The sequence below is a fragment of the Indicator indicator genome, chromosome 1 (genome assembly GCF_027791375.1).
Source record: "Indicator indicator isolate 239-I01 chromosome 1, UM_Iind_1.1, whole genome shotgun sequence".
In the NCBI taxonomy this organism is placed as follows: domain Eukaryota; kingdom Metazoa; phylum Chordata; class Aves; order Piciformes; family Indicatoridae; genus Indicator; species Indicator indicator.
Window position 1 is genome coordinate 58,357,078 of NC_072010.1, and position 27,640 is coordinate 58,384,717.

The 27,640-nt window shown below is 43.8% G+C and overlaps 1 protein-coding gene across 1 annotated transcript in view; it reads left to right on the forward strand.

Annotated features, from left to right (window-relative positions):
* The first annotated feature begins 18,027 nt into the window (after positions 1-18,027).
* Positions 18,028-27,640, forward strand: part of PCCA (propionyl-CoA carboxylase subunit alpha) — a 292,821-nt gene continuing 283,208 nt past the window's right edge. Inside the window, exons 1-4 of the mRNA XM_054381074.1 lie at positions 18,028-18,183; positions 23,472-23,549; positions 27,077-27,124; positions 27,204-27,272. Of these exons, the coding sequence (XP_054237049.1) occupies positions 18,028-18,183; positions 23,472-23,549; positions 27,077-27,124; positions 27,204-27,272 (351 nt within the window). The remainder of the gene's footprint in view (positions 18,184-23,471; positions 23,550-27,076; positions 27,125-27,203; positions 27,273-27,640) is intronic.

Sequence of the window (27,640 nt, forward strand, 5' to 3'; positions counted from 1 at the left end):
TCACAGCAGTTGGTCCTCTGAGAAGGGCAGCAAGAAACAACGTGTTCTTTTGTGTTTATCAATGTATTACTCCACAGCACTTATTCCACAGCTGCATGGACTATATAAAGCAAAATAATATAACAACTATTTTATGTAATACACCTTAAGTAGCAATTTGGTATTTCCTATAGACTTTCTTGTCAAAACCTTTAACTGATTTCTACTTTATTTTCTCCAGCCACAAAATAAAGCTATGGTATTGACCTGAGTTGTTTCTTGTGATGATTAAACAGCTAGCATTTATATAATATTTTAAAATGTTACATGCTGTTTTGGTTAATAAGTCATGATCTGTATTAGCGAGGGCATGATGAAAACCAGCCAAACCTCTACTGCACAAAAGTAGTGTAGCGCACACCTGCGCAGCAAGCATCAAACATGTTTTATGCACTTCACAAAACAGTAATATTTTGCTTTTATAAGCTGCATTTGCTTTGGCCACAGTGAGTTTTGTTTTATTATCCTGCTGGTATTTTGAAATTCATAAACAAGTCTCAAACCAGATTTAAAACCTGCTTTAAAAGGTTTAAAAGCAGCAGAAAACCACAGAGCCTCTGTCTCCATATATCTTCCACAGCATTTAGGCTCTTCCCTGAGGTGTTGGACTTCAGACATGTTTTATTAACATTCTGGAGTTGTACCCTCCTGACTAACCAGCCATTAGCTGGCTCACTGATCCTTAACTGCAGATCACTCTCTCTCTTATATAGGCTGCATTTCCCTTAGGTTCCAAAATAATTAGTCTCTTGGCTATGGATGTGATTTCCGTTTAAAGGAATGTAGAAGAAGCACCTCAGCCTCTGCTGGCGAGCATCTTTATTCACGCTAGGCTCTTCTGGTTGATATTCATAGAGCACCAGATTCTAATTCTACTTAATAATTAGGCTAATACTACACATACTTACATTTGCCTTCTAGCGCAATTTTCGACACAGTAAGCAGGGAGTTGTACACACAGAGCTCCCATAGCAACACGTTATTGTTAACCAAAGTTGTATGCACAGCTCTCTGTGCTAAAAATTCACTGAGGACCAATTCAGCTGTCAGATGCACAGGGGCAGCTCTCACGGGATGCCAGCAGAAGGTTCAGAGGGCAGAATAATCTTATCAAAATATAACAGCGTCTTATGGTAATAGTCACATGGAGCTCTGCTAGGTCAGTACTGTGAGCTGGCCTGTTTGGGACCACAGAGATAAAACCCCATGCTCTCTCTTTTGCCAGAGCTGAATAGAAGGGTGTCATCAATACAAAACATCTGAGTATTATTCCTCAATACATTTTGTATTGAAAAGTGCGATACATCTATACTAAGGAAGTGATGGTGCAATTCAATGAGCTATGTGTCTGCAAACATCACTTTGGGGAACTGAAATGGAGAAAACTTGCTCTTTATTTCATAATATTAAAAGGAGACAAGATAAGCTCAACGCAACTACTCATCAAATAATATAATTAAAATATTGTATTCCATAGTATAGACTGTCAACCTGTTCATTTAGGAAAGAAAAAAAAAAGCAGCAATACAAATACTGAGCCTGAAAAGTCACTTAATGCAGAGAGTCACAAAGACCAAGTGGACTTTCCCTGAATATTTAAGAGTCTAAAACTTCACTAATTCTTTTAATGGTACGATGTCTTTCCTTTAGTAGCTTTCAATTTATTGAATGTAACAAAAGCAATCATAGTAGTGATAGGCTAAAGGAATTTCCTTACAAAAAAAAGAACTTTTTTGTATGTGATTTTTGCTTCTCCTATTGCACTCTATTTTTAGAGTCTCTAGGAATTTGTTTTAACTCAAGTTAGCAGATACCACCAACAAACGAGAGTGCAACATTAGTAAGAAAACAGTGAGAGGTCTCCACGGAAAGTAGTGAACTGTTTCAGCTCCTTCTGCACCCATCAGCAAAGGTATGAGGGTTATTCTCAGGCCTCTGCTGCCGTGTTCATAGGGTAGGCAGGACTACGCAAGATCTGCCTTCCCTGCCCAGATGTCTGTAAATCAGTGTGGTTCTGCGTTATTGCAAGTCCAATTACCTCTGCCATTTTAGGTGGCTCCTTGTATATCAGCCAAACACATCTGAAGAATGTTGTAAGTCAGACACCTTACGCTACTTGTAAATGTAGCAATGTAACTTGAATGTATAAATATCAGCCTTACTTTTGCAAAAGTAAGCTAGAAAATAACATTTTCTTTCGGAGATGGAAGAAATTCTGTCTTTTGCTATACATATGCATACACCAGGCATATCTGACATATCTGTTTCTTACAAGTGTGACTGACTTTCCAGTCAAGCACATGAAGCCAAGGAGGGAGCCTTCTTAGCTCCCTGGGAGGGGAGTACTTGGGCAATATGCATTTTTACTTTCTTTCCCTCTTTATTTTATTAAATTCCATCTTCCTTGATAAGGAATTTTAAAATGTCCATTTCAAGCGTTGGCTTTGATCTGCCTTCCTGGTAATTAAATTGCCTGCCTTTAAATTGCCATCATTTAAAATAATCCTAATTAAGACAATTTCCCCAAACTTCAAATACTGGTTTTGAATTCTAGTGTGAAGAGAATGAATAATGATTCCATGTGCATTCACTTTAACACTGTCTACTTTTCCCATACAAGAAAATCGATTTTCTCACCTGTCATGTTAACTAAGGGCACAATTCAGCATATTCTTACTTCTGCAAGTAGGTCTTAGTCACACAGCAATTCACTGGAACTAATTACAGAAAGATTCGCTTATGTGAATAAGGATAGTCTGGATCATTTGAGTAAGTGTGCAAATGTGTAAGTGCATTGAGTAAGCGTAAGCCGGTACAAGAAGCATTTCACACAGAGGGTGTCTCGTGTGAGAGAGTAACTGCAGTTCACAAGGAAAGCAGAAATGAATATTTGTACAGGTTGAGACAAAAATAATGATCATGGATACACATATATCCACAGCAAATAGCTTTTGATACATATTGGAGTGATTTATGACCAGATGATCTGTCTGTACCTATTTCAGCTCTTGAGAGAACCCAGCAGTGAGCGTAAATACGAAAGGATTAGACGATCCTTGTATCTCACAAAACATCTAAAAAAAAAGACCAGAACTTTATTTTAACCTAATACAGACGTAATTGTATGTTGTGTTTTTATGACACAGAGAGAGTACTAAGAAGACAGAAGAAGATTATGAGCAACTGTGATAGTCAGGAGAATACAACAAAATATATAACCTGGAATGCTCAACTAGTAATAGTGTATGGAGGCTGTGAAACAAATTACGCATTACTGTGTTTACCTTGGTCTTTTACATTCACATATCAAAATGTATGTTGGAGGGTTTAATTGTGAGGTTGTCAAAAGTAATATTACTTTTGGAAAACCAAGCCATGTGAGATTACGGGGGAAAGTGGGGATGGGGGGAATTAAAAAATCTTTTGTTCAGACAGAAATACAGAAACCAGCATGTTGTTTAAGCAAGATTTTATTTTCTTCTACTCAAGTGATGAAGAGGCTTTTGTAAAGGAAGGCTTTCATCTTATACATGCAGTACTCCATCACAAGATAATTACCCTAATTTGTATTCCACTGTAGAAATAGGCTTTTTTCAGCTTAAACAAATTAAGCAACAATCACTAAGCATACATGACCAGCATTCTTTCAAGTAACCTGTTATCAGCTCTGGCTATAGCTTTATCTACGTTCCCCCCCCAGTCAGATTGCCTAGAGACGCACTGTGATTCATAGGATGGAGCAAGGGACAGAGTGTCCAGAGATTAATTCCTACAGCCTCACTAAATCATTATGTGATCTGGGTCAAATCCTGACTGCCTTTGGGCCTCTGTGTAGGAAGGAGCCCAAATGCACATTTAATTCTGACTGTGTGAATAACCTGGCCACACTCTGAAGGTCTTTTAAACAGTGGCATACTCTCTCTTCTGGATAGGGCTCTTCTGCTGCTCTTTTCCCCTGCCTATGGTTGATACTATGCATCCTCAAGGATGACAGGACAAGCTGTACCCCAATCTGTATTTATATTATTTGCTCTTTAGCTGTGCAACTATAAATATCCCTGCTATTTGTAAACATTCTTCTGATTATTAATCAAACTCTGATCTAGTGGATCATTACTAGTGAGGCTTTGCCTTCATCACCTTCTTCTCAGTCCCTGCAAGTATGATCCTATGGGGAGTGTAATGGGCACTCTAAAATGCTGTAAAGGAGCTGAGGCCAGGGCACCAACTAGTTCAGTCCCAGCAGTGAGGGAATGGCTTCTGACTCCACCGTAGCACCACTGCTGGTCAGAGAATGGCCAGAAGCAGTGGAAAGTACTGCTCTGAAATGGGTTTGAAAGACCAGTGGTGTCACAGCAAAACCAGGGTCTGCTTATGCCCACTGCTGAGTCTGGATGAGATGAAGTGTCACTGGCGCCCACTCTCCAAGGTGCAGCTGCTAAAACAGCGTCTGACTCCACACGGACTTGCTAAGATCCTTACAGAAAAAAAGACACCATGGCAACCAAAGATAAGAAGTGGGGAGAGGCAATAAAGTCACCCTAGAGCTATGGTAGGAGGACGAGATGAGGCAACCTGTCTGCTCAGGAGGAAGTACTGACCAGAATTTTAATGTTTTCCCAGGGAATAAAAAAGATGCTGCCTTCAGATCTTTCTTCAGCCTTAAGAGAGACTGATCCACCATGCAGAAATCTTTCCAAAGCAGGTAGCTCCCAGCATGAATAAGGTGAAAGGGAAGAGAATGTATCTACCTTCAAAAATATTGGAAACTATTAGTGTTCCTCCTGAAGTGCTGGAGAGCCAACATTCACCAGGCAGGCATTTTTGCTGGGTAGCATTTTATCAGCACATTTGTTGTGATCTCCTCCGGCACAGCTGACATCAGCTGTCAGAAACACAGAAATTAGCAGTGGTGGCTGGGGAAAGGCACCTTCCCCAGAGCTCTCTCATCTCCTTCTCTTTCCCAGACATCTCTTGCAGAACTTTCCTTTCTTCTACAATTCCCACAGCCTGTCAGAGAAGAATAATCATGAGGTTGGTCCATGATGGGAGGTGAGCTGAAGGTGACCTTCACTGCTAGGGCACAGTACCAGCATGACTGAGAAAAGTAAACAGAGCAAGGATCACGATAGCAACAGGTTTCACCAGCACTTCAGAAATCTTCAGACAGAAACAACATCACAACTCAGGTTTGTGATTAATTCAGGAAATCCAAACCATTCAGGAGCATCAGGGAATAGGACTGGGCATGTGGACATCTATGATGAAGCTCTGATTGTCAAATGGGCTGAAATAGGGCTCCTTAGTGTGTCTGGGTAGGGCAGTTAGGGCTTATGGGTGCACTCGAGGCCCAGCAAAACCTTCCCTTCCCTTCCCTCATGATATGACCTTGCACCTCACAACATCATGGGCTTTGTGAAGTCTTGCTGTGAAAAGCTCTGGCTTTGGCCAATTCATCTGGTTCCCTCAAATACTCTTCAGATCTGTAGCCTGGCTGGCTAGAGAGGTATTGAAATCTCTCCAAAACTAGAGTCTGCCCAAAATTTATTTGGTACTTGGTTGTCCCTCCATTATGAATGCTGGAGGAGCAATCTGTTGGCAATGGATGGGTTTTGGATGATGAGGCTTTGGCAAGGGAGACATAAAAAATGGGGTGAATCTTCGGGGATGATGTGATCCAGGAGCCAAAGGTGGCTTCAACCCAGTTAAGGCAGTGTTCTGGGTTTGGCTAGGTTAGGGTTAATTTTTTCACAAGAAGCTGGTAGGGGCCATAGCCAAGACAGTCATCAGAACCAGCCAGTGGGGTATGCAATATCACACTGACGTCATGCCTGCTAAGTAAGGGGAGGGCTGGCCAATGCAAGCCAGGGTGTTTTGAGTAAGCAGGATCAGGAGACCTGGTCAGGCCATCACAGTCAACATAGCATTTTGTGTCACTTGCTTTATATACTGTTTAATCAGTACTATTGTTGCTACTGTTCATTCTTCTACCTTTGGGCTGTTCTATTAAACTTTCCCATCTCAAGACATGGGATTTTGCCTTTTTCTCCTTATTTTCTTCCCATCCCACCAGCAGGTGGGGTGGTGGGGTGGCCATGTGTGAGTGGCTGTGTAGAGCACAGTTATGGGATGGGTCTAAACTGTGCCAGGCAGTCGCACAGCAGCCCAGTGAGGTGGTGACAGCAACAGGTGCCATTTACAGTCGAGTCATTATCAAGCAGAGACAATGTCATGAGTTGGGGCTGAGGTAAATCCAGAAAATCTGAACAAAAATGTAGTAATAGGGAGCTCAGATCAGGCTTGATGATCCATATCCGAGACGAAATGGGGCCCACAGGCTGATGGTGCAGGTACAATGAGGCTGACCAGGATGGTTAGGGCCTTGGACTCACAGAATAATAGAATCACAGAATAATAGAATCAATCAGGTTGGAAAAGACCTCCAGATCATCAAGTCAAACTTATTACCTAATACCTAACACCTCATGACAACTAAACCATGGATCCAAGTGCCACATCCAATCTTTATTTGAACACCTCCAGGGATGGTGACTCTACCACCTCCCTGGGCAGTCCATTCCAATGGGCAATCACTCTTTCTGTGAAGAACTTCTTTCTAAGATCAAGCCTAAACTTCCCCTGGTGCAGCTTGAGACTGTGTCCTCTTGGTCTGCCACTGGTAGCCCAGGAGAAGAGATCAACCCCCACCTGACTACAAGCACCCTTCAGGTAGCTGAGACAGCAAGAAGGTCTCCCCTGAGCCTCCTCTTCTCCAGGCTAAACAACCCCAGCTCACTCAGCTGCTCCTCACAGGGCTTGTGCTCCAGACTCCTCACCAGCTTTTTTGCCTTTCACTGGACATGTTCAAGCAACTCAACATCTTTTTTAAACTGAGGGGCCCAGAACTGGACACAGTACTCAAGGTGTGGCCTAACCAGTGCTGAGTACAGGGCCAGAATGTCTTCCCTGCTCCTGCTGGCCACACTATTCCTGATAGAGTCCAGGATGCCATTGGCCTTCTTGGCCACCTGGGCACACTGCTGGCTCATGTTCAGCCTACTGTCAACCAGTACCCCCAGGTCCCTTTCTGCTTGGCTGCTCTCCAGCCACTCTGTCCCCAGCCTGTGGCACTGCATGGAGTCCAACCACAGCCTTCCTCAGTCGCCTCTCTGAGGATCATGGACTGAACGGCTATCTCTCACAGGCAGAAAAGAGAAAGCACAAAGCAGTGGTGGTGATGCTCTTACCTCAGTGTTTAACATGCTATTTGTGCTCAGAAGCTCTGAAATCCAAGCCTCAAAAGATGTTTTTTGTTAACTCCACTGCTTTTTGAACCAGCAAAATCCAACACTTTCTAGCACCATATGGTGAATGCGTTGTCCTCCCTTGTCATCATTGGATCCAAGGAAGCATATGAAATCATGGGCATTGAGAAACTGACACCAGAACAAAGCTGTAAAGACTCAGGAAGGTTAAATAACCTTCACAGGCAAGTGAGGACCAGCCAGGAGTATACTCATGGTTGATATGAGGATTAACACATACAGAAGATACTTACCATTCTCAGGAAAATGGGATGGAATAATCCACACAACTGAGACCCCTTTGCGTCAGCCAGCTGTGACTAAACGAATGTGCTGCTTGACCCTGAGATTCAGCCTTGTTGAATCTCCTTTCATAAGTTTGAAATTCCCAGTATTTCCAACAGAAACCAGGAGATGGGTAAGAGTATAAATCTTTGCTGCTACAACAAGACAAGATGTGACCCACTGGAGACTGTTTCTATAGCCAGTTCTGGGTGCCGCCATCAGGAACAGATTTTAGTAAATACCTCCTCTCAGGCCTGTTCCCTTTTCTTCCCTCAGTGTTTCATTTCTACCTCTGTACTCAGGGGGATGCTTGGTCTATGTACCCAAGAAGAAAGCCTCTTTTTCTCTTGATCAAACCGACTTGTCTCTTGCTGCTCCAAGCTTTCATGCCATGGCTGGAATCCAAATGATTTAGCCCTGCTGAACTTATTAACACTTTTAAGGAACTCCATCATCTCCTTTAGTGTGTCCATGTCCAGGAGGAGCAAATTCTAAATTAAATCTTAAATTTAAATGTACCATTCTGTTTACTAAGCAGTGAACCTTCAGGCAATATATACTACAGCAGGAATTCACCAAGACTCTGTTAGGGCTTGACACTCCAGACAGCCATTGCGCAAATCTTTGTCAGTCTCAACAACATGTGGGTTTTTTTAATCAAAGGAATTACAAATTTGTTTTTAATCTTTAGGGTTACTCTTAATGCCTTAGAAAGGATCCAAAGCTATTTAATGTTGTATTCACATTACAAGCAGGCAGTAAATTTCAAACTACTAGTCAAGCCCATCATCACTCCATGTGAGAAAGCCCACAGAGAAGAGGTTCAGCAAAATTTTTGTCTGTATACTGGAGTTCTTTAATGCATTTCAGACACAGCAAGTTCTCTAGACGTCCCTGGTTTTAGAATTCACATGCCTGGTTCCTGGACAGATGACCCTGCAGTTGACTATACAGTACCTTCAGAGGCATCATACAGGTGCTGAACGGCAATCCTAGAGATTGTGCAACTGTGTTAACTCCTCCTTGGTCCTGCAAGTGTGATAAATCCTGGAGTTCATCAGCAAGGCTCCAAGCCAAACTTAATTTCTGTGCATTGGTATGAACAACAGTGTGAATTTATATTTGCTCAGACCTGTGGAGCCATCACGCTTACCCAATTCTGTAACTGTCTCCAAGGCTCTGCATCAGTGCAGTATGAGTTCTTCCCAGACCATGAGTCTCTTTTCAGTGTTTCTTTATGCTTGTAGTTACCTCCAGGCTCCACTGGAATGCATTTTTGGGTTCTTTTTGCACTCTCTCTGTGAATTTCACATTCTTATCCTTTTCCTCTCTGAAGAATTCTCTCCAGTTGTCTGGATCTCTTCCACTTTGATGTAGTCCTGTAGAACCTTTTAGTCTATGAACTCACAGGAAAAACACAATTCTCACAGAAACATCACTTCATGGTGTCAAAGCAGTTGTGATTCCTGTGCTAATCTCGTAAGAAATTTCATTAAGCAGTATCACTTCATCACATCCAAGTGTGATGCCTTCCTGAAACGTGCACATGCCCTTGTTGGTAACTACTGCCATTTAAGGCTGTGTCTCAGGAGCTGTTTCAAAAGCTCTGCAAGTTGCTACGTTTTCAAGCCTTCACCTGCTCTCCCTACCACAGATTCTGTGCAGATTCCAGCTAGCTCTGAAGGCAGTCAGTGCTTAACTCCTAGTTTTTACATCACACTTCTGTCAACAGGCTTTTAACAACCTGAGGATGTGAAAAAATCAGATGAAAGGAAACCAGACATGGTCGTCATGATGAAGGGACTCTCATTGTGCTAATATGGGAGCTCCTGGGTGTTTCCCCAGTCAGATGTGCATCATCCTGAGCAATTTGTTGTTGGGGCACCAGTACATCAAAAAGATCTAATGGTCCTGAGGAACCTCATCTGGGGCCTCCACCCATATCATCTGTTCATGGCTTGGAATGTAACATTTAAGATTAGGCCTGAGCCTTCAGCCTTGCTTTAAGATGTATTGTGGGAGATGTACTTGACTCCCCCTGCCTCTGTTCCTATCTCCTGGCAGGACCTTGGTCTTCTGCAACAGTTTTGTCTCCAGCCCTGACTCTTGATGTTCCCCCTGACAAAAGTCCTAGGACAGACCTATATCTGAGTCATCACCTTTTCTTCAACATTCTAAGACTGTCAGTGGACCTTGATTCCAGCACCCAGGTCTACCCACATTGTTCACATCCTGCAGGATGGTGCCCTGGTAGAAAGGGCTCCCTGATCACCCTTCCCTGGGCTCTAAGGCTCCTCAGAGTGGTGACTCAGGGTGGTTCAGGCTGCCCTCAAAGAGTCCTAGGGACTGGATGGCTGGTGAAGGTGGGGGGGTTGGGCTGATCAAAACTAGGGAGCTGGGATGAAGCTGAAGTTGTCAGTGAGGCTGGTCAAGGGTGGACCTTGAACAGGTCCTTGTCTGAGAGCAGGGCTGAAGGGATGAAAACAGGGGTTCCTAGAGCAGTCTTCAAGGGTGGGAAAGGAACCAAATCACCTCTGAGGCCATATCGTGGTGGGTGAAGGCACAGACCTTCTCTGAGGAAATTCCAAAGGCTGGACAGGTGTCAAGTCATCCTGGAGGTCAGATGGGGAAGGGAATCCAGCCTCCTTGGCACAGCCTGTGTGGCTTGGCAAGGGCGAAATCAAGGTATATCTGACTAGGCACCCTCAGGAAGGGCATACAGGCACCCAGAGGCCAGAGGTTCAGGATGTCCCTGACCAGCATAGGAAGCTGGGGAGAGCAATTGCTTCACACAGGGGAGCACTGAAGTCTGATGGTCAGCAGTAGCACCCATGAGAAGCCAACAGGGGCATGGGGGTTTCAAGCCCTCACTGAGCAGCTCCAACAGCTGGAGCAATCCAGGATGTCAAAAAGCAGTCTCAAAGGCTATGTGGTTGTCCCTTGAAGCCAAGGGAACCACAATGTCCCAGGGCAAGCCAACCTGGCATGGGGATTAAGGTAGCTTTGAAGCTGGGTAGAGGATGAGGTTAAATACACCTAAGAATGGGCCAGGGTTGCTTGGGTTGCTCCTGAAGTGCTCTTAAGGCCAGGGAGATTCAGGACTTTTCTGAGGAGACTTGATGGTTAACAAAGTTGAAACGTACTGACTGGGAGTTCATGCTCCTGGAGAGGCCATGTGGCATGCATGGACTTTAGTATATGTGTGTGCACATGCATGGTACGGTCACCCCTGAAGAACTTTAGTGGGAGAAGAGTGTTCCTGCCACCCTCAAGAACCCCAGTATGCCCCAAAGACTGGGCAGCCGCATGTAGGGTTGAAATCAAAGTAATCCCAGAGGAGCAGAGAGCTGGTAGCTTGGACCCCATCTGGCTTCCCAGTGCCTGTGGCGGGGATTTAGGGCTTCTCTGGGGTGCCTGACAACCCTCTGGCCTTCAATTCTTGACTGTCTTAGGTGAATCTGGTATGAAGGATCTTTCTTCACAGCCAAATTTTTTTTGTAGGTACTTAGCAGAGACGTGTGGAGATACTGACTTGGCTGACATTAAGGCGGAATTTGTGTCTCTTACAGCACGTTGAGCAGAATGCTGATAGAAGCGAAGGCTGTTTACGGAATATATAACAGATACTTCAAAGAGTTTTCCTAGCTTTGAGTTCTCCAGTCACAGGCTTTTGTGCATAATGCATTTCATAGTCTATAAACATGATACAATACACTCTTTATTAGATAAAGGTAGAAGGATTATAATTACTCCAGTTTTCATATGATTCCTGTCCAAGTTTGGAATTACATTAGAAGAAGGTCAATTTCTGCTGTAAAGAGTTTGAGGAAACAGTCAAAATTGAAGGCTACAGTTCCCCAGGATCCGTTCAAAACAACGAGAGAATAAGTCGCCCAGTATTCCAGTCTTTTATAAACTTTGTGCATATTAATAGGCTTGTTAACTGAGACAGGAGTGTATATTGAGAGTTATGGCATCACAATTGTGGAACTACGGCCTTTGTTTTAATCCAAACTCATATGTCCTTCAATTATTACAGATATTTTTTTTTTTTTTAATATCTACAGTTTCTTTAGTAATGATGATGTTATCCTCTCTTTGTTTTTTTAACTATTCAATAGTAATTCTGTATAATCTTGATCCATTAGATACTTTCCTTTTCTTACAGAAACAAAATTGTGTGTTTCAATACAGATAAGGCCATACCACCGCTAGTAAAATCTGTAAATTCAAATAAAACCACACTAAAACCAGGAAACCTCGTGTGCAAGCGGAAAAAGATTCGTGTTCTAAAGGCCTTTTTTTCCCAGTCACTTCCATATGCGAGGAGCCTTAGCTTTACTTAGAAATGGGCTTGCATTAGGCTGTTTCTTACTGTATCAAGCTTTTTATGCACTCAGCTGGCTGTGAAGTTTCTCTTTGCTGCAGTGTCTCTGTGTAATCTCAGTCAGCTTCCCTTTGCAGCTGTGGGGGGCCTCCTTTGATGTGCTACAGTAGGTGGGGGCTGACCCCTCAACCAGGGCCTGCAAACAGAATCTCTTGTATAGAGGTAAAGAAAATACCCTGGTGATGCCATGTGACTGTTTGTTTTATGCATGCAGGAGGAACTGACGTCAAGTGCCTCAGGATATTGTTCTAATGCAATAACATGATGTTGTGGTGTGTATCTCTGTGCATCTGATGTATCTAACGCAGTGCCTGCGGTGAAGGACCATGCAGTCTGTACCTCCTTTCTGCTCCTGGTCTCTTTTAATTTCAAGACTCTCTACATGTGCTGAAAAAGAATATCTGTGGTGTCTGCTTGTGACTATCAATTACAAACACAGTGCTCTCCTGCAGACGTATTAAGAACATTTTTGGCACTGTTCCCATATATGTAGTTGTAGTCACTGTTAAAACAGCAGAGCAAACGCATAAAGATTCAACAGAGGTGACCCATTGGTGATTTTATTTTTGCTACTCACTTGGCAGGAAAGAGAGAGAAGTAATTTCATGTACCTTCAGCATACAGTAGAGATAACCCCAGAGTTCTCATTTCTGTCACAGATTTCACCTCTTTTTACTTTAAACATAAGTAGTGATACAAGAAGTTAAAAAAGTGATGTCTAAAGCAATAAAACTGGACCAAAATTTTCAATATTGTGTGTGGATGAAAACAGGAATTTGTGTTCCACTGAGGGGCCTATACAGCTAGAGTCCTATGAAAACACACATATTTGGGAGGAACCCAGTTGTCTAGCACATTTTTACCTCTTCCTGTGCCTCCCTGCAGCACGGGAACATGTCAGTTGTTCTGGGACATCCTGAATCTCACTATAGGATATGAAAGTACTTGGAGCCCAAGAAAATTTAGAATGATAGAACGGTTTGGTTTGGAAGTGAACTTTAAAGGCCATCTAGTCCAATATCCCTGCAATGAGTAGGGACATCTTCAACTTAGATCAGAGCCCAAACCAACCTGACCTTAATTGAATGTTTCCAGAGATGGGGCATCTACCACCTCTCCGTGCAACACGTTCCAGTGTTTCACCGCTCTTATGACAAAAAAAGTCTTCCCTATACCTAGTTTGAATTTACCTTCTTTTAGTTTGAAACCATTACTCCTTGCCCTACTACTACAGGCCATATGTCTGTCCCCATCTGTCATATAAAGCCCCCTTTAAGTACTGAAAGGCTATAATAATGTCTTACTTTTCTTCTCCAGGCTGAACAACACCAACTCTCTCAGCCTCTTTTCATAGCACAGGTATTCCATTCTTCTGACTATTTTTGTGGCCCTCCTCTGGACCCACTCCAACACGTTGAGGTTTTTCTTGTGATGAGGACTTCAGAGCTGGCACAGTAGCCCAGGTGAAGTCTCACCAGAACAGCAGAATCACCTCTCTTGACCTGTTGGCCATACTTCTTTAGAGGAAGCCCAGGATATGGTTGGCCTTCTGGGCTGAGAGCACGCATTGCTGCCTCATGTCTAGCTTTTAATCCATGAGTACCTCTAAATCCTTCGCTGCAGGGCTGCTCTCAATCTCTTCATCACTCAGTTTGTATTGGTGCTGGGGATTACCCCAAACCAGGTGCTGAAACTTTCAGCAGATTATAGGAACAGTTGGGGTAGGAAGACACATTTTAAGGTAATTTAGTCCAAGCATCTACAACGAGCAGGGACTTCTTTAACTTGATCTGGTTGCTTAGAGCCATGTCTAACTTGACCTTGAATATTTCCAGGATGGGGTACCTACTACCTTTCTGGGCAACCTGTTGCAGTTGGAGCTGGTCCAAAGGAAGGCCACAAAAGCAAGTTGAGGAGTAGGACACATCTTCTATGAAGAAGGGCTGAGAGAGTTGGGGTTGATCATCCTGCAGAAGGCTCTGGAGAGACCTTACTGTGGCCTTTAAGTATATATATTAGGGGCCTATGAGAAAGATGGGGACCATCTTATCAGCTGAGCTTGTTGCAACAGGACAAGAGGGTAGACTTAGACTAGACGTATGGGAGATCCATGTGCTGAGCCACTTCGATCCCTACAAGTCTATGGGACCAGATGGGATCCATCCTAGGGTAATGAGGGAGCTGGCAGGTGAACTTGCCATGCCACTCTCCATCATTTTTCAACAGTCCTGGCTCACTGGTGATGACTGGAAGCTGGCCAACATGATGTCCATCCACAAGAAGGGCTGGAAAGAGGAGCCAGGGAATTACAGACCTGCCAGCCTGACCTCAGTGCCAGGCAAGACCATGGAACAGGCTATCTTGAATGCAATCACACAGCACCTACAGCATGGCCAACGGATCAGGCTCAGCCAGCATGGATTTAGGAGGGGCAGGTCCTGCCTGACCAACCTGATCTCCTTCTATGATCAGGTGACTGCCTGGTGGATGTGGGGCAGGCTGTGGATGTAGTCTACCTGGACTTCAGCAAGGCCTTTGACACCATCCCTCTGGCAAACTCCTGGCCAAACTGTCAGCCTGTGGCTTGGACAGCAGCACTCTGCGCTGGGTTAGGAACTGGCTGGAGGGCCAGGCCCAGAGAGTGGTGGTGAATGGTGCCACATCCAGCTGGCAGCCTGTCACTAGTGGTGTCCCCCAGGGATCAGTGCTGGGCCCCATCCTGTTCAATATCTTTATTGATGATCTGGATGAGGTAATTGAGTCCATCATCAGTAAATTTGCAGATGACATCAAGCTGGGAGCAGATGTTGATCTGTTGGAGGGTAGGAGGGCTCTGCAGAGGGACCTTGACAGGCTGGTCAGATGGGCAGAGTCCGATGGCATGAGATTTAACAAATCTAAGTGCCGGGTTCTACACATTATAGAATCATAGAATCATAGAATCAACCAGGTTGGAAGAGACCTCCAAGATCATCCAGTCCAACCGATCACCCAGCCCTAAGCAATCAACTAGACCATGGCACTAAGTGCCTCATCCAGTCTCCTCTTAAACGTCTCCAGCGATGGCAACTCCACCACCTCCCTGGGCAGCCCATTCCAATGGGCAATCACTCTCTCTGTGAAGAACTTCCTCCTAATATCCAGCCTATACCTCCCCCAGCACAACTTGAGACTGTGCCCTCTTGTTCTGCTGCTGCTTGCCTGGGAGAAGAGACCAACCCCCACCTGCCTACAACCTCCCCTCAGGGAGTTGTAGACAGCAATGAGGTCACCCCTGAGCCTCCTCTTCTCCAGGCTAAACAACCCCAGCTCCCTCAGCCTCTCCTCATAGGGTTTGTGTTCCAGACCCCTCACCAGCTTCGTCGCCCTTCTCTGGACACATTCCAGTACCTCAACATCTCTCTTGAATTGAGGGGCCCAGAACTGGACACAATACTCAAGGTGTGGCCTAACCAGTGCTGAGTACAGGGGAAGAATAACCTCCCTTGTCCTGCTGGCCACACTATTCCTGATCCAGGCCAGGATGCCATTGGCCTTCCTGGCCACCTGGGCACACTGCTGGCTCATGTTCAGCCTACTATCAACCAGCACCCCCAGGTCCCTCTCTGCCAGGCTGCTCTCCAGCCACTCTGTCCCCAGCCTGTAGTGCTGCTTGGGGTTGTTGTGGCCAAAGTGTAGAACCTTGCACTTAGTCTTGTTAAATCTCATCCCATTGGCCTCTGCCCACCCATCCAGCCTGTCCAGGTCCCTTCTACCCTCCAACAGGTCAACACCTGCTCCTAACTTGTTGTCATCTGCAAACTTACTGATGATGGACTCAATTCCTTCATCATTAGCCACAACAACCCCATGCAGTGCCACAGGCTGGGGACAGAGTGGCTGGAGAGCAGCCAAGCAGAAAGGGACCTGGGGGTACTGGTTGACAGTAGGCTGAACATGAGCCAGCAGTGCCCAGGTGGCCAAGAAGGCCAATGGCATCCTGGCCTCTATCAGGAATAGTGTGGCCAGCAGGAGCAGGGAAGACATTCTGGTCCTGTACTCAGCACTGGTTAGGCCACACCTTGAGTACTGTGTCCAGTTCTGGGCCCCTCAGTTTAAAAAAGATGTTGAGTTGCTTGAACATGTCCAGTGAAAGGCAACAAAGCTGGTGAGGAGTCTGGAGCACAAGCCCTGTGAGGAGCAGCTGAGTGAGCTGGGGTTGTTTAGCCTGGAGAAGAGGAGGCTCAGGGGAGACCTTCTTGCTGTCTCAACTACCTGAAGGGTGCTTGTAGTCAGGTGGGGGTTGATCTCTTCTCCTGGGCTACCAGTGGCAGACCAAGAGGACACAGTCTCAAGCTGCACCAGGGGAAGTTTAGGCTTGATCTTAGAAAGAAGTTCTTCACAGAAAGAGTGATTGCCCATTGGAATGGACTGTCCAGGGAGGTGGTTGGTTCAACGTCCCTGGAGGTATTTAAGAAAAGACAGGATAAGGCACTTAGTACCATGGTTTAGTTGATTAGTTAGGGTTAGGCGATCAGTTAGACTTGATGATCTGGAGGTCTTTTCCAACCTGATTGATTCTGTGAAATTTTTCAATGAGGGTGCTGAAACAGTAGCAAAGATTGCCCAGAGAGCAACACCTCTGCTATGAAAAAAGGCTGAGAGAGTTGGGGTGGTTCAGCCAGGAGAAGACTCCAGAGAGACATTGCAGCCTTTCAATACTTAATGGGGGCTTTATATGACAGATGAAGATAGATGTAGGGCCTTGTAGTAATAGGGCAAGGAGTAACAATTCTAAACTAAAAGAAGGCATATTCAAACTAGGTATAAGGAAGACTTTTTTATCATGAGAGTGGTGAAACACTGGAATGTGTTGCACAGAGAGGTGGTAGATGCCCCATTTTTCGAAACATTCAAAGTCTGGTTGGTTTGGGCTGTAAGCAACCTGATCTAGTCAAAGATGTCTGTACTCATTGTAGGGAGTTGGACTAGATGACCTTTAAAGGTCCTTTCCAACTCAAACCATTCTATGATTCCCTGAGACCTACAGAAGCATGCAACTCCCAATGCATGCACCAGTGCAAGCCCAAAGGCGTAAATCTAGAGGCGCACACAAATGCAGCTGGCCGCCGGGGCACACCTCTAGAAGCACGCACAACCCAGCTGCACCCGGCCAGAGGCAAGCCCCAACCCTATCCCCGGGGCACACCTCCAGCGACGCCCACAGCCGCTCCCCTGCGGCCAGAGGCGCCCAGCGGCGCACACTCCTGAGCACACCACCCAAGAAAGAAACCGAGCCCTGGGCACCGGCCAGACAGCCCCCACTGCCCTGCCTCGTCCCGTCCCGTCCCGTCCCGTCCCGTCCCGTCCCGTCCCACCCCGCCTCACCCCACCCCACCCCGCCCTGCCCGCCGGCGCGCGGCCGCGCGGCCGCGCGTGCTCTCTCGTGCCTGCGGCGGCTGCTCCGATTGGCTGCGGGCGGCCCGGCCCTCTGCTGCCGCGGGTGAAAGGGCGGCCGGGACTGCGGTGGCAGGCATGGCGGCGACGCTGGGCTGTTGGTCTGCAAGAGGCCGGCGGGGGCTCCGGGCGCTACTGAGGGTGAGTCGTGTTGAGTGGCGGGTGGACCGACTGACCGACAAGGAGGGCTTGGAGCCTGGTTCCTCCTTCGTCCCCGCTCCCTGCGCGGTGCCCGGAGGGGCTGCTCTCCGGGGCGACTGAGGGTGACACTGTGCAAAAAGTCGGGGCGGGTGCCCCTCACCTTCGTGAGGGGCTGGCTGTGTGCTGTTCCCCATATATGGGGCCAGGAGGAGTGTCGCCTCCCCTGGGGAGGACTGCGGAGGGGGGGGCCGTCCTTATTTGAGTGGTTGGGGCTGTCGGGGGGTGTCTATGTCGTTGTTCCCGCTTTCCACTGGTCCCCGTCCCCTTCGGCTTGAGTGAGAGGCCGCAGGGGAGCCTGTGCATGCGGACGTGTTCATGTGGCAGTTTGGAGGGTGGAAGGGCAGGGAGTGTTGCCCCTAAGGCTCCTGGGGGCCGATGCCAGTGTGGTCGCCCCGTATCAGTGCCTGGGGTAGGCGGTGGGGAGCCGGCAGTCAAGGCACCGTTCACCCCCCTCCCCCGCGACAGGCAGCACGGTTGGCAGCCTCCAGCCGTGCCGTGCCTGGGGATGCTGTCTGGAAGGCGATGGTTGAGGTGAAACTGTGAAAGCTGGGTCCTGGGTTGCTGGGGTCTGGCAGTGTCCAATGCTCTCTTCCTTGATGTATCCTATTCGTGTGTTGTTTAAGAGTGTTTTGTTCTTTGTGTTTTCTTTTTAATTTAAACCTCACCACCAGCAGAAAATTATGTGCTGTTCTCTTTTTGCTTCCATATTCTCCCCCTGTTAAGCAGGAGCCTATCAAAATTCAAGAGTAGAGTGCATTTTTGTACTACTTCTACTAGTGAAATGTTATCTCCTTGTCTCTTCCTAACTTCCTGTTTGTCCCATTTTACCTATTGGTCTTTCAGCTGTCACTTGAAACTTTACTGTGTCTTTGTATTTTCATGAACCGATAAATAATGAATTGGTTGCAAAGCTATACTAATGTTTTTGGTGAAGATTTGAGACTTCTATCAAGCATTGCTCCTTAGATTATGGAGTAACTCCACTGAGGTAGTTGCTGTGTTTTCTTATCTATTATACAGGCTGTATTAACAAAAAGAAGCAGCAGTATTAGCATGTGGTGTTCTCCAACAGTTGAATGACACTACAACTAGTTTGTATATGGGAAGTGCTTACAGTAGAAAGAATTCCTGTTAGGAAAAGGAGTTAAAATGGTAACCAATATGTGGAGATGAATGTAGCCCTGAACCTCTGGAATTAAGTGATTCTAGTATGTAAACTACGGATTTTAGTACTGTCAAGCACTCTTAAAGCATGTCACAGCTAAGAGCTTTCTAGTGGTTGCCTTGTGCAGAGGAGTAGCATTACAGGAGCTGTTTAAGCTAGTGCTCTGAGAAACTGTTCCAGCTTTTTGCAGCTGCTAGGTCTTGATCACAGGATGTTTCTTTTGAGCTCCTGTCTCACTCCAACTTATGCCAGCACTGCTGATTGAATATCTTAAATGGATAAGCTGGACTGAAATCTGAGGGCATGCTTTTCTTACTCCTTGTGAGTATCCTTTCAGCTGGATTTATTACCTGGTCTGGTTCACTATGATTCTACAAACTCTTGTGGCTGGCTCAAAGGAGAAAATACTTGAGTGTATGAATGATTCAGTTTTAAAAAAATAGCCTTAGGTGAATGAGTATTTCCTTTTTTGTAGTTTCTGTGCTGTGTTGGCAAAACATGTGAATTTTCTCTTCTTCCTCTTAGAATTACCAGAGATTCTCTAACTTGGTAGGAGTGAAGTAACTGTTATGTGTAGTGCAGTGTACCTTGTGGAACCTCATACTACTTTGCAGTTGGCTCAGAAGGATCTGCTTACAGTTGCAAGTGCTTGGCTGTTCAGTGTTCTTTAAGAGTACAAAGCAGGGCAAGCGTTTTGTTAAAGAGAAAACAATACAGAAGCATGGTGTTTGCTTTCCTGTTCCGTAAGATTTGTACAATCTTGTATTAATAAATTACACTTTCTGTCTTTTAGATTAAAAGTCTTGCAGACACATAAAGCTATCTGCTTGCTATATGCCTTATACATTCTTAATCAGGGGATTAAGATGTCAAGTGAATTGAAAAAGATTTGTGAACAGTTGCTGTGTCATCAGAATACAGGAAAAAAGTTTACATTGTGTTTAATTACTCAGGAATATTTATGGCTAATGGAAAGTGTGCTATACCACATGGTGCCTCTGGAAGCGTAGGGGCAAAACTTTTAGGAGATTTGCTATCAGAAAACAGAAGGAAGGGGTAGAGTTTATGGGTAGTGAAAATACATATGCTACTCTAGCTGTTACTAGTAGGTGTTGCTTACTGTATTGTGTAATAAGCATTTCTTCCTATAATAGACTTCTCAAAGCAAATGTTGATATGATACTTTTCGTGCCTGAAATCCAGAACTCTGCATCTCCATTTCAATACTGAGACCTGCCCACAAAGCTCAGTGATGAGTTACTTTCAAGATAACCAGTATGAAAGAAAAGTCCTTCCTTGCTGAGAGATATATACACCTTAAACATGTGTAAGCCATCTATAAATAACAATTTTCTGTTCTTCTGCATCCTTAAACCACCTGAAGGCATTTCATGGGGTTGCAGTAGGAAACAGGTTGTCTACTATGTCTCAAAGCATCAATGTGTGATGAGTTGTACCATTCTACAAACTACTGTGTAGGTTGACTTATATGAATTTATTTTATAATTGAAAGTTGATAGTAACTAATTTTCCCATTAGCCTTTCCTTCTGATCTCTGTGGCATATCTTTTCTGGCTTCTTATATGCATTCAAAACTAGTGTTGCATAAAAGGTGTTTACAAGAAACTTCAGCAACTTTTCTTCCCTTGCCTGTGCCCTCCTTCCCCTTCAGCTAACTGCAAGTATTTAGATTAGCCTCACTGACTTTAACAAGCACTTTCTTCAATGACTAATACTAACTTGGTGGAGATCTTTTTGGTGTCCTGTATGATCATCTTTAGACTATTTGTGGTTCCACAAGCACTTCTGTTGATTGAGTCCTCCTCTTAAACACTATCTCATCAACTATGTGTACTGAGGAGGGAGAAGGTGTGCTGTGCTGCTTCTGCTGTAGCTATCCTGGCTCTTTGACAGGATCTTGATCACAATACAGTCACTGAAGTTGTAAAAAAAAATCCTGCTGTAACCCTGGGATAATGACCAGCTGGTAGGTATGGTTTCAATTGCCAGACTTCTATTCTTAACTATACCTTCTCCGTAGTTCCTGAAACAGCTTGCACTGTCACATCCTCAGATGAATAATAATATACCTCTGAAAAAAAGGCTAGTGGTTTTGGTTCTAGCATAGTGAATAATCTGTGTTTCAGGTTTTATTTTATATTTGGAGGATGAGGTAGAAAAAATCAAGGTAAGAAAACACTGTACCAAACAAAAAAAATGATTGTGGGAGAACCCACCATATGTGTTAAAGGTTAGGGCTGGGCAGGCTGTTAAGTGAGTGACAAATGCTCTTTAACCCCTCTCCCCAAAGGGGAAAAGAAAAGGAATAACAGAGACTTATGAACTGGAAAAGACTAAATAATAATGATAAAATATATACAAATAAATACAAACCAAATATTGAACTTGGACCCCTGTTGGCAAATAGTAGGGCTGTGTTTCCAGTGGTGAGTCAGTCGATGTTCCCCTTCAAGAGAGGAACAGAATCTGTTCTCCTTCAATAAGTTTTTCAAATGATTTAGTAATTTCCTTAGTCATGGCAGATAAGCATGTCTGTAGGGGACCAGAGATAACTGTCTCCATGCTGTTGTACTGTGTGATTTAAAGCAGCCCATTTGCTCCATGTAGGTTTGGTGTGATGAGTGGAAGGAACCTTACCCTTAAACATCTGTTCTAGTACTGGTGATTGTGGTGCCAGGAGGAGCTGTGCTTCAGTACTAATCACTTCTGAAGCATCTGTAACTCCTTCATATGCTGCTAATAGTTTTTTTTTGGTAGGAGTATTTAGCTGTCCTCAAAGCCTTGACTCTAAAATCCTAAGGTTCAATTGTAAGTTTTCCCTGGTTCTGTTAATTATTGCTAGCTGTGGTGTAGAGTCAAGACCCAGACAGGAGATGGCTTCAGGGACTCATAGATGGGTTTGAAGGTAGAATGGATGGAGTCCTCCTTGGATGCTGGCCACTGAAAAAGAGGAAGGAAGCTTGACCCTCATGATCCATTTGCTTTATACTGAGTATGACACACTCAGTTTGGAATCTCTTGTTGGTCAGTTTATGGTCACCTGAACTCCTTAATCCTCCCTGCAGGTGTGGCCTTTTAGATTTAGCAGTCACCTTGGTCTGCATGCCAATCCTTGGTGCTAACTATAAGCACTGAGCTTTATCGCTGCTAGAAGTAGACACTGTGAAAACATGCTGTTAATTTCAGAAAGTGAAGTTAGATTGATCTGAAAAGTAAAATAATTGAACAAAATTAGTTCTGTTCTAACTCAAAGTAGGATAACTTGAAACAGGGTAGAACAGTTGCTCTCCACTGACTTTGTGGTTCCAGAATAATAAGAATATCTGAATTGTTCCAGAATAACTATCAAGATTACCTGTGACAGTTTACAGTATGTCTGTCACTAGCAATTGGTATTTAAATGGTTTGTGAAGCTGTAGAAGTTCTCTGCACATGAAGCAATGTGCAATGAGGATTGCTTTAGTTCTATATTACAGGATTTGTATTGAAACATTTTTTTTCCCTTTATAATATCAGCTCCATTACAGATGTGATGCCCTTCTCGTTTCGGTTACTGCTACCTACTGGTGCTGCAGAGCCAGTATGAGCTTACAGTAAAATTAAGACAAATGTTTAAAATTCTGTATTCCCTTCTGTTATGCAAGGGATAGCTGAATTATCTCATTAACCTCTTTATATGAATGTATACTTTCTTGTTTCTTGCTCTCCTTTCTAGTGTGATCCTTTTTTTTTCCTTTTCCAATTTTCTCCCAGGAGAGCCATTACTTTCTACAGCTCATATTTGTGCAACTTCTAAAAACAATTATTTGGGACAGAATTGACAGCTTTTGAGTTCTGGCACTTACCAATCATTGCTGTGTTGTATTTCCTACTAGACAGTATTCAGTACTAAGGCTTTTTACAGTCTTTTAGATTCCATCTGGGTGAACAAGTGTATTGGTACAATTTGGTGTGGGATTGCTTATCTGTCTGATTTTTGTTTATGGTTAACTAACTGCCATTGTGTTGTGAATTTACTGAAGTACCTGTCTGAATCTTCTTCTTGATACACTTGCAAGTCAGTTGTATCATTGATTGTGTTCTCTTTTAGTTGGGCACCTGTATGCTGCTTTTTCCTGACACATCATACAAAATTGTTAAACTGTAGGAGCTGTGTTGTGGAAGTTGGTTCAGAACACAACTCAAACTTTTCCTCAGACCTCTGATCTTGTAGAAGGGAAGACTGGGAAGTGAACTGGCATCCAAAGTGTGTTCTGCTTCTGCTCTATGTATGGACCCAGTCCATTACCTGCTTTATTCCCACCAGGTCGCTAGCAATGAAAGCCTTTCCCCTTCCCCAGTGTGCACAGATGCTTACCTGTGAGCATTTTGGAGAACTTTGTAGATTGTCTCGAAACAAGAAGGAAACATGTAGTGTGGAGTTTTATTGAACTAATGACTTCATATCATTGGTTTTGGTTACTGTGGTGGATGTATGCTTGACGGAGGGTGGATCTTTTAAGTTTTCATCCACTTGGTGGGGGAATGGAAGGATATGGATGTGTTTCCTCAAGATGTCAGTATATGAACTGTTTTTGTCTTACTGGAATGCTATAGCAGGAGAAAAACGTTTAACTCCCTCTTTCTTCTGTAGTGTGAAACACTGTGTTCAAGATGGTGCCTTACAACATCACACAAACTGTATTCTTCTTTGTATGATCCAAATGAAAAGGTAAGCAGTGTGGTGCTTGTTCTCTTCAATATTTTACTGTCACTGAAATTTAGCTTTTAAAACTATCCTCTCTTCTATGCTGCTGCTAACAATTGTAGTTCTCCTGGTATAACCAGGGTGCAATCACTTGTTTAATAGCATGCTTTTCTTCCTTTTCTTAAACCAAAAAAGGAACTTGCTTTTGCATTATACTCAGTACTTGTCAAGGTTGTATACTACTACAAATGCCTACCTTAAAAAGTTGGATTGAGTGATTGTTAGCTTTGGAGAATTACATACTGGCCTGAACGTTGTCATTATGAAACAACTGTGGTGTGGGAGGTATAAGCCTCTTAAAACATCTGGAAATTAGACTAGCCAAAAGCTTTTTGTAGAAACAAAAGTATGCAATAATGGCAGCAGTATTGATAGATTATCTGACATAGGAGTTAAGAACTTGAAATGGGCCTTTTAAGGCCTGCAGAGAATAGTAAAGCCGCATCCTGGGACTTGTGTAGTAGCAATCTCAATTTATAGTTGAGCCAAGAAAAACTTTTCTTGGCATGGACTTTGAAGTAGTATACTAGAAAAATAACAATGCTGAAGGTATGCTAGTATTGAAGGGCAAGAATACTGACAATTTGTGACTGGTAGGCTTGCCTATAGACCAGTGTAGAAGCAGTTAACCAGGAGTGAAACAGTATTAGAAAATGGGGGGAAAACCAGTATGTATCTGAAGACCTCTGAAGAAATCAGCCCTTGTTTATTAGAGGTCCCCTTCCTTTCCTAAAAGCATAGTTGTGCTTAGACAGTGTAATTGAGTGTTTGGATTCTCTTAACTGGGAGCTATGTCATGCCAACCAGTGGCCACTACAGAGTTTAAGTTCTCTTCTTTTTCCATTCACTGGTCCTTCCACTGCCTTTGTAAGGACAAGACTTTAGTATGAGAGCTTTTAAAGCTAATTAGTGGAGATGACAGAAATGCTATGTGGTTACTTCAGCAGCATGTGGGTTTTTTGAAGTGCTGGACTTGAGAACTGTCTTTAACAGGAGCAAGAGTCCAGTCTCTTCCTGATAGTGTCTTTATTGCAGAGTTAGAAAACTCAAATGAATATGAAGTATTCTTAACATCTGAATGCTGAGATTCTTGCCTTTCACCATGATCATACTTTAATAAAGCAACTCCTATATACCAAGAGCAAAGTCAATGATTTTTTTTTTAATTCCCCCTCAAGTTTGCATGCCTAAAAAAGCTTCAGGTACCTAGACTGCTGCAATTTGGATTCAAGGAACAGTTTGTGAGAATGTTGGAAACCTGTCAGTTTTTTCACTGGGTTTTAGACCAGATCTCCAACTAAAAATGCTCCTCAAATTGCTATCTCCTGTGGTGTTCTTAGAGTACTTGTACCTGAGCTTTCTTAAGGATGTTTAAGATCTGTCTTTTCAGTGGGATATGAGTATGCCTGCATGCTAGGCAGTGTTGTACATTTCTCAGCAGATCTGGCTAAACTTACCACAAGCTTGCTGTGGCTCTTACCTGGAAGGTTTTATCAGTTAATTTGTGTTATCACATGGTAGTATTTTTAAACTGGTCATGTGATGCCAGCTCAGCCCTGACTTTGAAGTATATTTAGTAAAGAGCACCTTAAGTACAACTGTTCAAAGTAGGGCAGCGAACAATATATACCCTAGCCTGTCAATAGCAGTTTCTGATGTTGGGTTTTTTTACTATGTTCCTTCCTCTCCTTTTACACCTATCTTCCTCTTTCCTAATTGACTATGCGAATAAAAATTTCATTGTTGCAGTGGGAATACTTCTTCTGGCCCTAGTCTGCATGAAAGACAGCTGTTTTCTGTAGGGGAGGGAGAATACCTATCAAATGTCTTTGGATATAGTTTGATAAACCTCATCTGGTGTGGCTGAAGGCTGCCACTGAAGGGGAGAGTCCTGCTGGTTCCCCATCTTGTTTTCTTGGTTTGGAGCATGGACAGTAGAGGAGGGCTGATCAGTTACTGTGAACTGATGTGTCCTGAAGCTGCATCCCTGCTAGGTCTGATATACAGAAAGCAGTGGTTTAAGTGTGTAAAGCGGAATTGTCTGTTTCAGTGGCAATCTGTATTTATCACTAAGCTGCTGCAGTATCAAAGTGCACCTGTGTATTTAGTAGCCAGGCCAGTGACAGCAATAACCCTTAGGTCCAGCAATGAGATTATCTTGAGCAACTTTTTTCTTCCATTGCTGTCTTAATGGGAAGTGTTTTGTCCATGGTAAAGGTTTATTGGCTTGACAGCTGTGGTGGGTTGGAAAATTCTCCCCAACATTAAATTTGCCAGCCCAGCCCAGTTGGAAGCAAATGAAAGCTGTATTACAAGGAAAACTACAATCTACAATGGAATGCAATGAGTATGTAAAAAATATATAGTATTTATAAATATTTCATGTTCATTGATTTACTATTGATGAGCAGCACAAGGACCCCCCCGGTCAAAGACCAGGGGAAGCTAATAGCTTCTCCCTCCCTGCTCCCACTTAGCCCATTGTACACAAAAGGGACAAGAGAAAGGAGCAGTGAGATATTTTGTTAGACTTAGCCAAGACAATGCAGCCAAGGTCAAGTAGAAGTAAGTTAATCTTTCCCAGAGTGAGGAAGTAAAAAGAGTGTTTTGCACAACTAGTTTAAGTCCATTATCTTTCCAATGATATTGTTTAGAATTACCATTATTTTCCTTTTTACACCCAATAGTGATTTATTTACATTTCACCACCTTCTGTTCAGTATCTGTGAAAAATTAAAGGCATAGCCTAAAACTGCCACAACAGTGGTAGGAAGGAAGGAACAGTGGTTCCTTCTTACAGGAATGTTTGGTATATTGAAGGTATATTTACACTAGGTGCACCTCAGTGTGGAAGGTGACAGCAAATTTCAGGGGTGTACTAAATTTGATTTGTTCCTCTGTGTACCTCATGCTACACACTCAATACTAAGTAGCAAATGTTGTGATGGCAGTACAGGACTTCAGTTTCCTCACATGAGGTTCAGCTGCAAGAAGAGGCAAGGATGGTACAGCTCAGCAAACATGCTAGTGCATGGTGGAATTGTGTGTTTGGTTTTTTTACATTGCTGTGCCCTAGGCAGGGAGCAGCCTGTCCTCATGGTTGGAATGTCTACTGAAGATCTCCCATAATAGATAAACATTATATTCCAGGTCATCTGTGCTGGTTAGAGGCACTGACCACTGTGCCTGCTGGTGCATCTCTTCCCTGGACTTGACTGGCTCCTAAAGCCTCTGCAGAGTGTGGTAGGTAGATCCAGGGAATGCTGGCATGAGTAGTCATCTCTTTCTGAACCTGTGTGTGTGCTAGGTAGATTTAGCATAGCATACTATTTATGCTATTTTGTCATTGTTAAACCAGCAGAACTCTCTTAAAATAGGTGATCTCACGGTTACAAGCTCATGGATAAATACTTCTAGTTGAAATGGAGAAGATGTGTTTTTGAAGGGAGGAAAACTTGTTCATTTTTCAATTTTCATTCTTTTCCCTTTAGACCTTTGAAAAACTCCTTATTGCCAACAGAGGAGAGATTGCATGTCGGGTACGTATGTAATCTTTTTAATTTTTTCTTAAACTATCGATATTTGAAATATTGATAGTTGTCACTTTTTATATTGTAGGTCATCAAAACGTGTAAGAAGATGGGGATTAAAACAGTTGCCATACATAGTGATGTTGATGCCAGTGCAGTAAGTACTACTTGAATTCAAATGGTAGATGGGATTCTTAGTAATTCAACAAGACTTGCAACTGTTATGCAGGCTTGTTGATTACTGTGGTGGCCATGTTGGTAATTCTGAACTATCTTTGTGTAGGTCCTTTTCTTCCATGTGCTTGATGGGGGGGAGATACTTAGCCTGCCCTCCAAACCATTGGTGTTTAGCATGGGGTTTTTTTTGTGACCTCTTTTATTTTGCTTGTATAAGTGTTATCTTGCTTTTTTCCTTAAGGCTAGGTGGTGGCACATGGTAGATACACTTACCAAGTGTAAGAGTGGTGGCAAAACCTAGATTTTAGCTTTTTTGTGGGCATTAGCAGAACAATGAGAAGTGGATCT